At 38.8% G+C, this 14,968-nt stretch overlaps 1 protein-coding gene across 1 annotated transcript; it reads right to left on the bottom strand.

Annotated features, from left to right (window-relative positions):
• Positions 1–1,821: 1,821 nt before the first annotated feature.
• LOC131151454 (uncharacterized) lies at positions 1,822–2,649 on the bottom strand. The gene is made up of 3 exons (XM_058102701.1): positions 2,506–2,649; positions 2,177–2,358; positions 1,822–2,095 (listed from the first exon to the last, which is right to left on the bottom strand). Exons 1-3 carry the CDS (start codon positions 2,647–2,649, stop codon positions 1,822–1,824), a joined length of 600 nt encoding a protein of 199 aa, XP_057958684.1.
• Between the last annotated feature and the right edge of the window lie 12,319 nt (positions 2,650–14,968).

The following is a 14,968-nucleotide window of genomic DNA, read 5'->3' as shown; positions in this document are numbered from 1 at the left end:
TCTTGAACTTTCCACCATATAAATAATGACTCAAAATCTTGAGAGCATATACCACTGCGGCAAGCTCTAAATCATGGACAGGATAATTCTTCTCATATTCTTTAAGCTGTTAGGACGCATATGCAATGACCCTACCGTACTGCATCAACACGCATCCAAGACCCTTCAAAGAGGCATAACTGTATATTACAAACCCATCCTCCCCTAAAGGAATAGTTAGTACTGGAGCTGAAACTAACTGTTGCTTTAACTTTTGAAAACTATGCTCATAATCATCAGTCCATTCAAATTTTTCATTTTTCCTCGTAAGTCGTGTTAATCGACCTGATAGCTTGGAGAAACCATCCACAAAATGCCGGTAATAACCCGCTAATCCTAGAAAACTCCTGACTTCTTGAACATTTCCCGGCCTTTCCCAACTCACCACTGCCTCTATTTTACTCGGATCAACTGATACTCCTGCTTCTGAGATCACATGGCCGAGAAAAGTAACCTGCCTTAACCAGAACTCACATTTCTTGAATTTTGCATATAATTTCCTTTCCCTTAATATCTGCAACACCTGTCTTAAATGATGCTCATGGTCCTCAAAACTCTTTGAATAGACCAGTATATCATTGATAAACACCACCGTAAACTTATCTAAGTATTGATGGAATGCTCGATTCATCAAATCCATGAACACCGCTGGTGCATTAGTCAACCCAAATGGCATCACTAAAAACTCGCAATGCCCATACTTGGTACGAAATGCGGTCTTCGAAATATCTTCCGCTTTAACTTTCACCTGATGGTAGCTTGACTGCAGATCAATTTTAGAGTAAACCTGGGTCCCCTGGAGCTGATCAAATAAATCATTGATCCTAGGGCGAGGATATTTATTCTTGACTGTTAGTTTGTTTTTCTCCCTATAATCGATGCACAATCTCATGGTTCCATCTTTCTTTTTCACGAACAAAATTGGCGCACCCCAAGGCGACACACTGGGCTTGATGAAACATTTATCCAGCAATTCTTGTGACTGTTCTTTCAATTCTTTTAACTCTACCGGGGCCATACGGTATGTTGCTTTCGATATTGGTGCAGATCCCGGCAACAAGTCTATAGCGAACTCAATCATATGATCTGGTGGCAAACCAGAAAATTCTTATGGAAATACATCTGGGAATTCCCTCACTACTGGTATGTCATCTTGTCCCAATTTTTCTTTTGGAAATTATTTTATATATGCGACATACCCTTGGAAACCACGCTGTAACAATCTCCTCACCTGAATAGCCGACACTAGCTGTGGCGAGGCACGCATGCGTGAACCCATAAATCTAAATTCTGGCTCACCTGGAGGTCTGAAAATTACTTCTTTCTGATGGCAATCAATACTAGCGTGATAAATAGCTATCCAATCCATACCCAGTATCACATCAAATCCCTGCATATCCAGGAGCACAAGATCGGCTAAAAGCACTCTCTCCTGAATACTTACTGGAAAATTCCGAAGTACCCTCCTGCATCTAACCACAGATCCCATCAGCGTACCCATAGATAGTTCTACATCTAGTAGCTGAGTCTCTACCCCAGTTATTTTGACATACCCCGCCGATATAAAGGAATAAGTGGCACTTGTATCAAACAAAACAATCATTTTATATGGTAAAGCTGTAAGAGTACCTGTGACTACCTCTACAGCCATCTCAGCGTCTCCCAGTTTAATGCGTAGACCCTCGCCGGCGCAGTGTTCCTATGCTAACCACTGTGAGGCGCCTAATATCCACCTTGAAATGGTCTGGGAGCTTGAGTATAATTTGACGGCGTCTGACATGATCAAGCCATATGACTGGGCCTTCCACATCGAAAACAAACATTTTCCCCCAATCGGCACTCACTAGGATGGCTCCGTTCGCATCTAGGACAAATGGCAGGAAGCTGTCCACCTTGAATTCCTCTATGCTCTACCATTTGCTTCTGGCCTCTGCCAGATCTACCTCCTCTCCAAGGGCCTCGGTTGGGACCCACTTGAAAACTTGAGGATGCAGTCCTCTTCCTCTGACTCTGTGTCTCCATCTCTTTAGATAGACTCTCCTCCGCTATAGTGGCCCTATCAACCAATTCTACAAAATCCTAGATCCTCAGTACCACCACCTGTCTATAAATTTCTCGCCTCAGGTTCCTCTCAAACATTCTAGCCTTCTTCACTTCATCGGGGAATATATATGGGTAGAAACGCGAGAGCTCAATAAATCTCACTGCATATTGCTGGACAATCAGTGATCCCTGGGACAAGCTCAGAAACTCCTGTATTCGAGCCTCTCTCACTGAGGCAGGGTAATATCTATCGAAGAACATGTCCCTGAAACGAGTCTAGGTCATCAACACTGGTATAGCCCTATGCTTCTCCAACAACTTGGTGGCTTCCCACCATCTCTCGGCCTCCCTTGCCAGCCTATACGTAGTATATAAAACTCTCTGCTCGTCAGTGCAATGAAGTACTGTCAAAATCTTCTTTACCTCCTGCACCCAGTTCTCTGCAATTGTAGGATCAGTCGCTCCAGAGAAAGTTGGCGGATTCATCTTCATGAATTTCTCTATGGTGCATCCCTGAACGGGAGGTGGGTCTCTCTGCTCTTTAGAACTCCACGCTATCTCAGCCATAACTTGCTGAGCCACACTACATAGCACAGCATCTGAATCCCCATCTACTATGCCAGAAGAACCAGCACCATTATCCCCACTAGCGTGAGTGCTATTGCCTCCTGGGTCCATCCTGCAAAAACATAGAATACCGTTTCAGAATTCTATTTCTCTACAAACCCAACTCATTCAACTAAAACTCCAAATTCTCTATTAACCATCCTTCCTGATCCAAACCCCAAATCACATCCCATAACCTAAATACATAACTTGTCAATAGTTTGCTATGACTTTCCTGAAGTCGTCACCCTAGGAAAAACATAGAAACCACCACGAAATGCTGTATTCAGATCATAGAACAAAACCTCATAATCTTTTCCTATATTCTGGTATTGTTTTCCGCTGCACTCTAGAGTCTATAAAACCTAGCAACCTAGGCTCTGATACCAAACTGTAATGACCTCTTTATTTATTTATTTATTATATTTTTCTATATATATATATATATATTAACTGTTCTGATACCCCCTGATATGGAACTCGAGCCTCGGAAGGCGCCGGGGTGAATCTGAATATAAAATTATACCTATGCAGCAAAAACGTAATCCATACATCCACATACATCATACAATACCAGAAATCCATATTTCTATACCATAACTATATAATACATCTGTCTCCAAAATACCTGTCCCAAAATACAAAACCCTACACAAACTTACCCTTTAAACTAGGGTACTCAATATACTCTCTATCCGCGAGCCCGATCTGCTCACCCAGCTGGCTCACTTGAAAAATGTTAAAGTCATAGGGTGAGTCGATGCTCAATAAGTGGAAATATGCTATTACTAGTGTGTGAAAACTAAGTTAAGAATACTTTTTAAATAGCAACTGAACTGTAATACAATAATAAATCTGTAAAGCATATCTTCCTTTTCACAATTTAAAATATAACTGTATCATCTGTGGTTTTCTACTTTTCATACTGCTAATATCATACCATACTCATCATATATTGTAAAACTGTATACATATACATAACTGTGTTTTATCCCTGGAACTCTATATGTCATGATTTGACCCCTCATGATAGGGTTGTGTGGCCTGTAGGCGGACTTCATCTGGTCGGTCCTCCAGATAAGTCAATCTACTATACACTACCTTAGCCTGACCAAATTACATCCACTCCTAGGCTCGGGATTGGCTGCTACCTTGTCAAATCGGCCCCCTCCACCCAGTGAATTGAGAAGCTGCATACTCTCCGAAAATGGTCGATGGTACCTACATACTATCTGAAATATGTGGTTGCACTCTATCTGTATATAGCAACGGTACCGTGCTCTGTATTCTTTATCTGTATCTGTTTGTATTCTCTCCTCAGGGATCTGATACTATATATACATATATACTCTTTTAATATTTTCACCATGTTTCCAAAATTACCATAACGCTATCTTTCTATACTATAAATACTGTAATCTTTGTATACTGTATCTGTAGCATCTTGATGCTATCTTTGTATATCTGTTTGTATACTCTATCTATATGCCCTGTTTGTATACTCTGTATGTTATGGTAATAGGAAACATGACATACTATAAATACTGTATAGACTGTTCTGTATAAAGTTGTAATATATACTGATATGAGTAAAGCTGTAATATACTAATATGGATTAATATCTGTGATATACTGATCTGTATAAAACTATAACATACTGATCTGAGTAACACTATGATATACTGTTTTGGATAAATATCTGTAATATATTGTCTATATCTGTGTAATCAGTATAGTATGATATACTGCAAAAACTATATAAGTTTTTTATCACATAAATATCTACTCAGGCCACACAAGCATTTAAAACTCATATTCTGTAAAACTAGGTAAAAGCTAGTATATACATATGTGTAAAAATCTCTGTTAACATTATAACAATTCCTAGCATAGCATATTTCCATAACTTTGGTTCTAAAAATCCCATACTAAATTTTGGCCTTATAGCCGTAGAGTTCTCCACTCAACACCCTGAAAATCAAATCCCATAGAACAAAACTGATTACGAGTCAAAACTGCGTAATTGGGCATTGTTACCCGAGCTTTACAGTTTATATTTTTAGTTAAATGTCCAAAATTGTCCAATATTTTAATAAAGTGCCAAAATCATCATTCTTGAACTTTATTACACTATTTATGAGATTTTGGTAATTTTTTATCACAGGAAAATTCTCGGGAATCAAAACCGACACCTGTTCGTATTTCGTGCATAACTTTTCCGTCCGAGCTCCGATCGAGATGATCTAGCCCTTGGGCTTAATATTACACGACATAACTCCTATACTTGGGATAGCTTTCGAGCTGCTCATTTTTCGAGTGAGTCAAGTTTTTGGCGCCGTTGCCAGGGAATGTCGGTCTTAGTCTCAAATTTGCGTTTTTCCCATCATTTTTATTAGTTTTATAAAAACAGAAAAAAAAAAACAAAAAACAAGAGAAACAGAAAAAAAAAAAAATTTGAGTTTTGAAAAATGGCTGCACCTGCACCGCGCACGATAATGGATTTTTTGCAACTTGAATATGCCACTGGATCCTCTTCCACTGTTTTGCCTTATGACGAGCTTAATTTCATGATGCAGCGCGGGAGGACGTCACTGCTACCCGAGTTCTACGGGACGGAATCTGAGTGCCCATATTAGCACTTTGCAGAGTTTGAATTAACCTGCAATATGTTTTTCTCTCATGCTAAAACTGATGGATCTATTCGATTGAATTTATTTCTTGCTACTTTGCAGGATAGGGCATTAATCTGGTTTCATTCCTTGAGACCTCACTCTATCATTAATTGGGTTGATATGGAGCGTGAATTTTTGCATGCATTTTGTCCCTCACAGAAAACTCAATTTTTGCAAGAACAGATTCTTAATTTTGTGCAGCAAGATGACGAGACATTTCGGGCTTGTTGGGAGCGATTCAAGGATCTACTAAGCACTTGTCCACATCATGGGTTCGACTCATGGAGGTTAGTTGACTTTTTTTATACTGCTCTTACCCCTGATTGCAAGTGTTTTGTCCAGACTATGTCTAATGGAGAGCCCGTCAGCGAGGATCCAGATCAGGTATTATCATTCTTTGATTACTTAGCTGACAATGTCCCATAGTGCAACACACGATACACTTAGGCACCCATGACTGCACATCCTATCAGCACAATTAGTGGTGGTGATGCATATGAACCACCAAACTGCTTGGATATTCCTCCGCCTCAATACCAGCCACCACAGATCTCTCCGAGCTGTACGCCGTCAGAATTTCTGGAGGATAGCATAACTCAGATGGCGAGCATGCTCCAGCAGTTCATGCAAACTCAAGTCGATCATAATAATGAATTACGGGACACCATTAATGCGATAAGCACACAGTTGGACATCTTAGAAAACGAGGAAACACTCGCAGAACCTCAGCCTAGTTCTCAAGAGTACCAGCAACCGTAACAACAAATACATGATATTTCTCTTGAGACAGCAGAGGCCACCATCACCTTCAGTAGCGAGAAAGATGACCCCCAATCTGAAATGCTCATCGTCGGACAAATAGTTGTCCCAGCACCAGAAGTTACGGCTGAAATAGATGAATTCAAAGAAAAATCAGAGGAAGCGAACCCAAAAGCGGAATAGTTAGTTGATGAGGATACTGACACTCATACGGAGTACCAACCTGTGGTACCTCATACTCCGAGCTCAGAAATTGTGAAACCGTCACTTCCACCTGAATCAGATGTTAATGAGCCTAATGTGGAGGCAGACTCTTGCAGTGGTATGATGATATGTACACCCGATAAAGAGGGTGACCAGTCTGGTGAACATATAATTTTCAAAGAACTAGGTAAAACCTTTAATGTTAATGCTTCTAAAGAACTGCAGGTAATTATTCCGATCACTTTCTCTCAACCGTTAGTTCGTAAAGAAGCACATTTCCTGGACACAATGTTGAATAAAGACCCTTTCTTATCCACACACGAGGGTCGACTTGCACACAAATTGTTTGGTATTTTGACACGCATTAATTCATTTGAGGTTGATTTTCGTGCAGGTATGAAGACTGATGCACTGTGGCGGCTCAAATTTGGAGAACCACCGGTGCAATTTATAGACCTGTGGCCACCAGATGAAATTCCTCCAGAGCCTCCGCCAAGACAATTGTGATGTTTTTCTTTCCCTTATTTTCCTTTTAGTTTATCTTATTTTATTTCTAGTTCGTTTTCAGGTCTATTTTCTCGTAGTTTGATCTTTGTTTTCCATTATTTCACCACTCAGGTACGCCTTACTTTTCCCGTGCACAGTATTTTCTATTTCCCCTATGCTTTCACATTGAGGACAATGTTCTACTTTAGTTGGGGGGGATGAGCATTCACATGTGACACTGTGCACGTACACGTACTGGGTTTTTAAAATAAAATAAAAATAAAAAAATAAAAAATCAAAAAGAAAGAGAGAAAGAAAGGAGGAGCACTGAGGAATTACATTGCATTATGCCATGCTTAACACTGACTCATACCTTTCACATACTTGCGTATAACTTAAGAATGACACACTTGAGTCAATCATGCGTAGTTTTCTCTTTATATGATCTTATGACTCCATGAAGAATCGATTGGTAGTACATTCGTGTTAATTTGGTTATATAATTTCCTGTATTTACACGGCATCTCACGAGGCTAAATAAACACATTCATGTGATTCATTGCACTTAAGGTTTCCAGTGAGCATTAAGAGAACACCCGTAGCGACTATGACACCTTTGTGAGATATTCTTGAGCTATTATCTTCCTTTTGAGCGTTAATATCAAATCTGAGTTCGTAGAACTCAATTCTCCTTTTCTGGATGATTCCTTTGTACACTAGTCTTTGTTTTTGATTTGCTAGCCTAGAGGTGACACCTAGTGGGGAGATAGAAACCTAGGTCTTGTAGCCTACTCAAAATGTGAAGGTTGAGCCACCCCTAGAGATAGACTTAATTCATGAACTCCTATTCGAGTTCAATTCCCATTGATGGTATGAAGATTACAAAAGAAGTGTTAATATTGTCCTTATTGCTCAAGAAAAGATAGAAAATAAAGAATGAGCAGAAAAAAAAGAATAAGTTACACATGCGCATGAAATGAAAAGTCAATGCCGGCCCAAATACATATCACAAAAAGTCAAGGACGACACATTTTTTCCACGTATGAAGATGCTTCAACCGGTTAATGCCTCAGATGTATTCACGACAAGTTTGTGAGTAAGTTGATCTAGGGTGGTTTCGGTTGGATATGGCGAGTAGGTGAGAAGATGCTAGGGTGAAGGACCCGACACATCATAGATAGGCTAGATCCTTTCCAGACTAGTCCACTCCATATACTTAGCGTTGTTCCTTTTAATATGTGGGATGTTTGATCGCGACACTCCTCCTCACATATGATGAGTGAACCCATTTTCTTTGAGTGATTTTGAGGGTATACCAGTTAGGCCGAGTCAAAGCGACCGTTCTGTAGGTGTCCACTGGCATCCTAGGTGTACTGAGTCACACATATCACACACACACCTCGAGAGTTTACCTGTTTATACTCGAACTTATATGATTGCATTAACTCTGAATGTGCCACTGATTAACTTCATGTGAGTATACTGCTCTCAAATCACATATAAACGATGAAACTTGCATGAGTGACGTGCCCTGGAGTCATGTGCATTGAATATGAACGAGCTTGTGTGAAATTCAGTAGTATTCTCGTATGTGAAATGGTATGCTTGCGTTGCATGTGCATTGATTTCATGATTACTAGAGTATGTAGTTGTAAACACCGTCTTGAAATTCATTCACGTCATTTGCTAGAGACTAGCAAAACGTTAGTTGGGGGGTGTGATTACGCGTCAAAACTGCGTAATTGGGCATTGTTACCTGAGCTTTACAGTTTATATTTTTAATTAAATGTCCAAAATTGTCCAATATTTTAATAAAGTGCCAAAATCATCATTCTTGAACTTTATTGCACTATTTATGAGATTTTGGTAATTTTTTGTCGCAGGAAAATTCCCGGGAATCAAAATCGACACCTGTTCGTATTTCGTGCATAACTTTTTCGTCCGAGCTCCAATCAAGACGATGTAGCCCTTGGGCTTAATATTACATGACATAACTCCTATACTTGGGATAGCTTTCGAGCTGCTCATTTTTCGAGTGAGTCAAAAACATCAGTATTTCTTCGTGTAGTGTATTTCTTATAACTGAGGGAAAGGCAAATAGTGAATAAAATGCTTACCCTGAGATTGGGACGAAATGCAAACCAACTCAACCAACGATCAGCTCCAGAAAACTTGCAGAGAACTTCGCCAGGAGCGTCGTGGTGGCTTCAGATCGTCGATTCGGTGTAAAACGGACTTGGAATCGAAGAGAGAAGCGATGGAAGACGTTCAGAGAGAGAAAAGGAATTTCTTGCGCTGATTTTTCATAAAAATCCTAGTTTTCACTATTTATAGAGCTGGATTCGTCGATGAGACACGTCACCTCGTCGACGAGTCCTTTAATAATTTCATCGACAAACTTCCTCCCTCGTCGACAAATTTTAGATTGTCCCAAAAACCCTTCTCGGTATTTTCTCTTCGATGAGGTCCTCTTATGCGCTCGTTGACGAACTCCCTGTGTTCATCGGCGAGGCTCTGTGTATTACTTCCTCTCTCTCTCTCTCTCTCTCTCTCTACAATTTCTCGTCGATTGTTGTCCGTATTGACAATCAGAAGTTACCACAAGGATCAGGGGGCGAATTTCTACGAGTTTAGGGGAGTGGATTCTTGATCTTGGGAAAAAGTTAGGGTTCGGTTTTCGAGCATCTCGGGTTGTTTTCAAGAAATAGGTAAGGGGATTATATTATGTCAGCTATGTTTATGAGTTCTAACGGAATGAAATGTTAAAACGGTTTTTAGATAAATAGTTACAAATTTTCTTGGATTTCTGAGCTTAGGGTTCGGTTAACCAACTTTATTTTCAAAACCAAACGTTTAAATTTAAGTATGATATTTTTAAAGTATAATATTGGTCTTTATGAACGTTTTCATTGGTTGGGAAATTGTTATTTCAAACCATAGGCTATTTTAAAATCAACCAAAGTTGATAGAGTTGATTATCTCCATTTTCCCCATATTTAGTTATATATCTATGTTTAGTAAAATAACAACCTAGAGATATTCATACACCTAGTTTTAGCAACAGTATTTACTTTCTTAAGCAGATGATCTATTTGTGAGTTACCAGATGAAAATTGTGTGACATGAGTATAGTTTTAATTGGCATTAAATGAACAGGTTTTGTGTAATATTGAAATGTAACGACTATATGTCGAGATATGAGATATGATGGCTATATGCCAAGAGATGAGATATGGCGGCTACTTGCCGAGTTTATGAAATGCTAATTTTTACCGAGCCAATTATGACAGATATGATATGCCAGTTTTTACCAAGTCAGTATATAGTAGATGTTTTCACAAAATTATGTACAACTTATGTTACATACAGTTTTATGAAATGAACTATGATTAAAGTTTTATACGATGTGAATTGCCATATATGATAGTAAAACCATGTTGTTATGTTCTCATGGTAAGAGCATGGTACTGTAGCTATATGTATGTAGGGGTGCAACCACTCGTCTCAGATAGAGTGTGGATGGGAAAGGCGATTGGTGGCCTGGGTAAAGTACTCCCCGATGTAGATATTCCGAGGCCCCATCCAATGTAGTAATTCCAGATGACTCAGTGTAACGACATGAAATTCCATACCATGTTTTTTCAAATAATATATAAAATATACTGATAATAATTTTACACTGATTCCCTAAAATCACCTATACAGTGGAAAACATAAAGTCATACATCCATAATTATAATACCAGAAACCAGTATGAACCCAAAGCATACATACACAATTATACATCATCCCTGCACCTTCTACCCAACACTCGTGAATACTACTCAAAAATACAATCCCTTGAAAACACTTACCCTTCAAACAGGGTAGTGTAGATGACCTCTTTTACCTGCGAGCCTAATTCGCTTGTCTAGTTGGATCACCTGAAAAATGTTAATTTATTAGGATGAGACAACGCTCAGTAAAAAAAAAAATGCTATTACTAGAGTATGGCAAGTGAGTTACACAAATAATTTACTAATATTTTACTGCAACCGTAAAACTGATAGAATAATATACTGTACAGTTTACATTTATCACAGTTTAAAATACAACTATGCATATGAGTTTTCTAGTTACACATAATTCTAGTAATATAATAAATCTGTTGCTGTATTGTAAATCCATGTATATAGAAATAAATGTGATAATACCCTGGAAACTGAATATCATGATTTAACCACTTATGAGAGGGTTGTGCCGCCCGTAGGCGGGACTTAATATTGGATGGCCCACCAGGTAAGTCAATCTGAAACTCTACCAATTAACAATCCGACCCACTGCAATCTCTTCGTGCACGATAACTAGTCTCTACCTCATCAAACCGACCTCCTCAACCCAGACCTTTGGGAAGACTGCAATCTCTCCTAGCACGGTAGATGGTAACCCACACACTACCTAAGATATGTGGTTGCACTCTGATCTGAAATAGAAACGGTACCGTGCTCTGCTGTTTGAATCTAACTGAATAATTCATCAGGGTCTGATACTATTTAGTACTAATACTTATAATTATCTTATTGTTTTTACCATGATTTTGAAATAACCATAATATTTTTAAATTGACCTGCATAATTTGAATATCTGACTAAATAACTGAATAATTGAGTGTTATGGTTCTGAAGTCACGACATTCTGAAAAATACTATAAATCATATTTTCTGAAAACTGCGTATTGATATTTCTACTAATATACTGTAAAACATGATATTTGTAAAACTATACAAATACTATACTAAACTGTTATGAACTCATGCCACACAATTAAGTAATTAAATTCCCATGCTCTAAAATATGCATCTCCTAATATAATAATAATATTCTAGAAAAACTGAATAATAAGCTAATATATACATGATTTTATGGTAAACTTTTTAAAATTTCTAGCATAGCATATTTCACTTACTTATCTAACTAGGAGGCTGGCCTCCACTCAAATCTTGCACCCTCGGTGTACCAACCCCAAAAATCTACATTTACCTATACAAATTCTCCAGTAAATCAATACACCTATATTTCCTGAGATTGTCTATTCATAATTTCTTGAACTATAATTTACCTGGGCTCCCGAATAGATACTTGCTAGGGTCCTCAAACCATGACTATAGGGGCCCAAAACACCCTATTCCTGAAAATATGACACCCCAAATTTATTCCACAAAACACCAGTTTATTCTCATAGAATACAAAATTTGGTCCCAAATAATACTGGTAATACTGAAAATACCTAAAAATCCATTTACCCAAATTTTAGGATAGATCCCAAACTAGTCAAATTGAATTTCCGCTCTAGTTAGGTTGTAGAGAATCTCCCCAGGATCACTGTGGTAGCTTTTGATCATTGAACCGAGGAGAATCGAAGCCATAAATCTAAAGAGAAGTGAGAGGAACACACTTTCTAGAGAGAGAAAATAAGAGAGAGAGAGAGAGAGAGAGAGAGAGAGAGAGGAATTTTTCACTGAAAACCTATTTTCTGCATATTTATAGGTGGCTGGCCATGTGGCCTCATTGACGAGCCACGTCACCTCGTCGATGAGCCCATGAAAGAGGTTCATCGACAAAGATGATGCCCTTATTGACAAAATTTAGGCCTTGAAAACAGCCTCTCGGTCCCTGTTCGTTGATGAGACCTTGTCCCTTTCGTGAAATTTTCATTTTCTTATTATTTAATTACTATAAATTCTCTTGGTTTTTACATTCTCCCCTCCTTATAAAATTTCATCCGTGAAATTTACTATCTGTACCATACACCACTTTTTGAAGAAAATTGGCTACTTATTTTATTAATTACCCACATTTGTGGCAGAGGAATACCGTGGTTACATTCAAGGTCCTAAGAGATTACAAATTTACTCATAAAAGAAAATTATCCCAAAACCAAAACATTACCTATCCTATAATCTAAAATACAACCATATATGTACCACTCTACACTAAACAAACTTTGTACTTATCTAAAAAACACTGACTAATACTATAATTCATTAAATAAATGTGGGCACTTCTGTCTAATTTCTTCCTCAAGCTCCCACAAAACTTCTTCTATAGCATGGTTTCTCCATAAAACTTTCACTAGCTGAATTTCCTTGGTGCGCAATTCCTGTGTCTTTTGGTTTAAGATCTGTATTGGTGCTTCCTCATAGGCTAGTGAATCTTTAAACTCTATTTCTGCATAACTGATCATGTGGGACGGGTTAGAGACGTATTTTCTTAGCATGGCAACATAGAATATGTCATGTATTCTAGACAAAGCTGGTGGCAGAGCTAGCTTCTAGGCAACTAACCCCACTCTCTCAAGTATCTCAAAAGGGCCAATATACCTAGGGCTCAACTTGCCCTTCTTCCCAAACCTCATAACCCCTCTCAAAGGAGCTACCTTCACGAATACTCGATCCCCCACATCAAATTCTAACTCCTGGTTGTGAGTGTCTGGGTAACTCTTCTACCAACTTTAAGCTGTACTAATTCTTTCTTTAATTAGTCGAACTTTATCATAAACCTAGTGCACCATCTCCAGAACCAAAAATCGCCTCTCGCCTACTTCATCTCATAAAAGAGGAGAACGACACCTCCTACCATAAAGTGCCTCGTAAGGTGCCATGCCAATGTTGACCTGATAGCTATTATTGTAAGCAAACTCAACCAACAACATAAACTGGGTCCAGTTACCCCCAAAATCCAGCACGCATGCATGAAGCATATCCTCTAATATCTGAATCTTCCTCTCAATCTGACCATCCGTTTGAGGGTGAAAAGCAGTGCTAAATGCTAACTGTGTTCCCATAGTCTCCTGAAAACTTTTACAAAATCGTGAAGTAAACCGGAGATCTTGGTCTGAGATTATGGATACCGGAACACCATAGGTGAGAACTATTTTCTGAACATATATTTATGTTAGTCTATCCATGGAATAGTTGAATTTAATAGGGATGAAGTCAGCGGTCTTTGTTAGACGATCAATGATCACCCAAATAGCATTCAACCCCTATCGCACTGGTGGTAGCCTAGTAACAAAATCCATAGAGATGTGATCCCATTTCCACTCTGGAATAAAGAGTGGCTGCAATTGCCCCACGGGTCTCTGGTGTTCAGTCTTTATCTGTTGGGACATCAAGCACTACTTTACAAATTCAGCGATATCCTTCTTTATGCCACTCCATCAAAAGGATTCCCATAGATCCTGATACATTTTAGTACTATCTGGATGTACGGTGTATAGGGATCTGTGAGCCTCCTCCAATATAGTTCTCCCGATCTCAGCATCTGCAGGAACACATAGTTTGGTACGGAACCACAGGGTTTGGTCATCTGATATGCTGAAATTCTCCTCCTGTCCGTTTTGCACTTTCTCTATCAACTTTGCTAACTCTGGGTCAAGATTCTGGCTAACTTTAATCCTTTCTTGCAACATAGGCTGAATCGCCAAGTTAGCAATAAATGATTGGTGATAATCCTCTATCAGCTCCACGCCTAATCTCTCCAAATCCATCAAATCAGAGTACTGAATCTCCACTACTGATAATACTGCTCCCACTTACTTTCGGCTCAATGCATCAGCCACCATATTTTCTTTCCCTAGATGGTAGCCAATAGTGCAGTAATAATCTTTAATAAGTTCCAGCCATCTTCTTTGCCTCATATTTAACTCTTTCCGAGTGAAAAAATATTTTAAAATTTTGTGGTTCGTAAAAATTTCACATTTCCCTCAATAGAGATAATACCTCCAAATCTTGAGAGCGTACACCACTGCATCTAGTTCCAAATCATGCACATGATAGTTTTTCTCATATTCTTTAAGCTGCCTAGAAGCATATGTGATAACCCTACCTTGCTGTAACAATACGCACCCAAGTCCCTTCAGGGATGTGTCACTATATATCATGAACCTATCCTCTCCTGATGGAATAACTAACAGTGGGGCGGTGACCAACCGTTGCTTCAATTCCTGAAAGCTCTGTTCACAGTCATTGGTCCATTCAAACCTCACATTTTTCCTCGTGAGTTGCGTCAATGGACCCGATAATCTGGAGAAACCATTAACAAAGCATCAGTAGTAGCCTGCGAAACCCAAAAATCTTCTAACCTCTTGGACATTCCTTGGTCTCACCCAACTTAACACT

This window comes from Malania oleifera, chromosome 3 (assembly GCF_029873635.1).
Source record: "Malania oleifera isolate guangnan ecotype guangnan chromosome 3, ASM2987363v1, whole genome shotgun sequence".
Classification (NCBI taxonomy): domain Eukaryota; kingdom Viridiplantae; phylum Streptophyta; class Magnoliopsida; order Santalales; family Ximeniaceae; genus Malania; species Malania oleifera.
The sequence above is the reverse complement of the archived record's forward strand: the minus strand, read 5'-3'. Positions and strand labels throughout refer to the sequence as shown.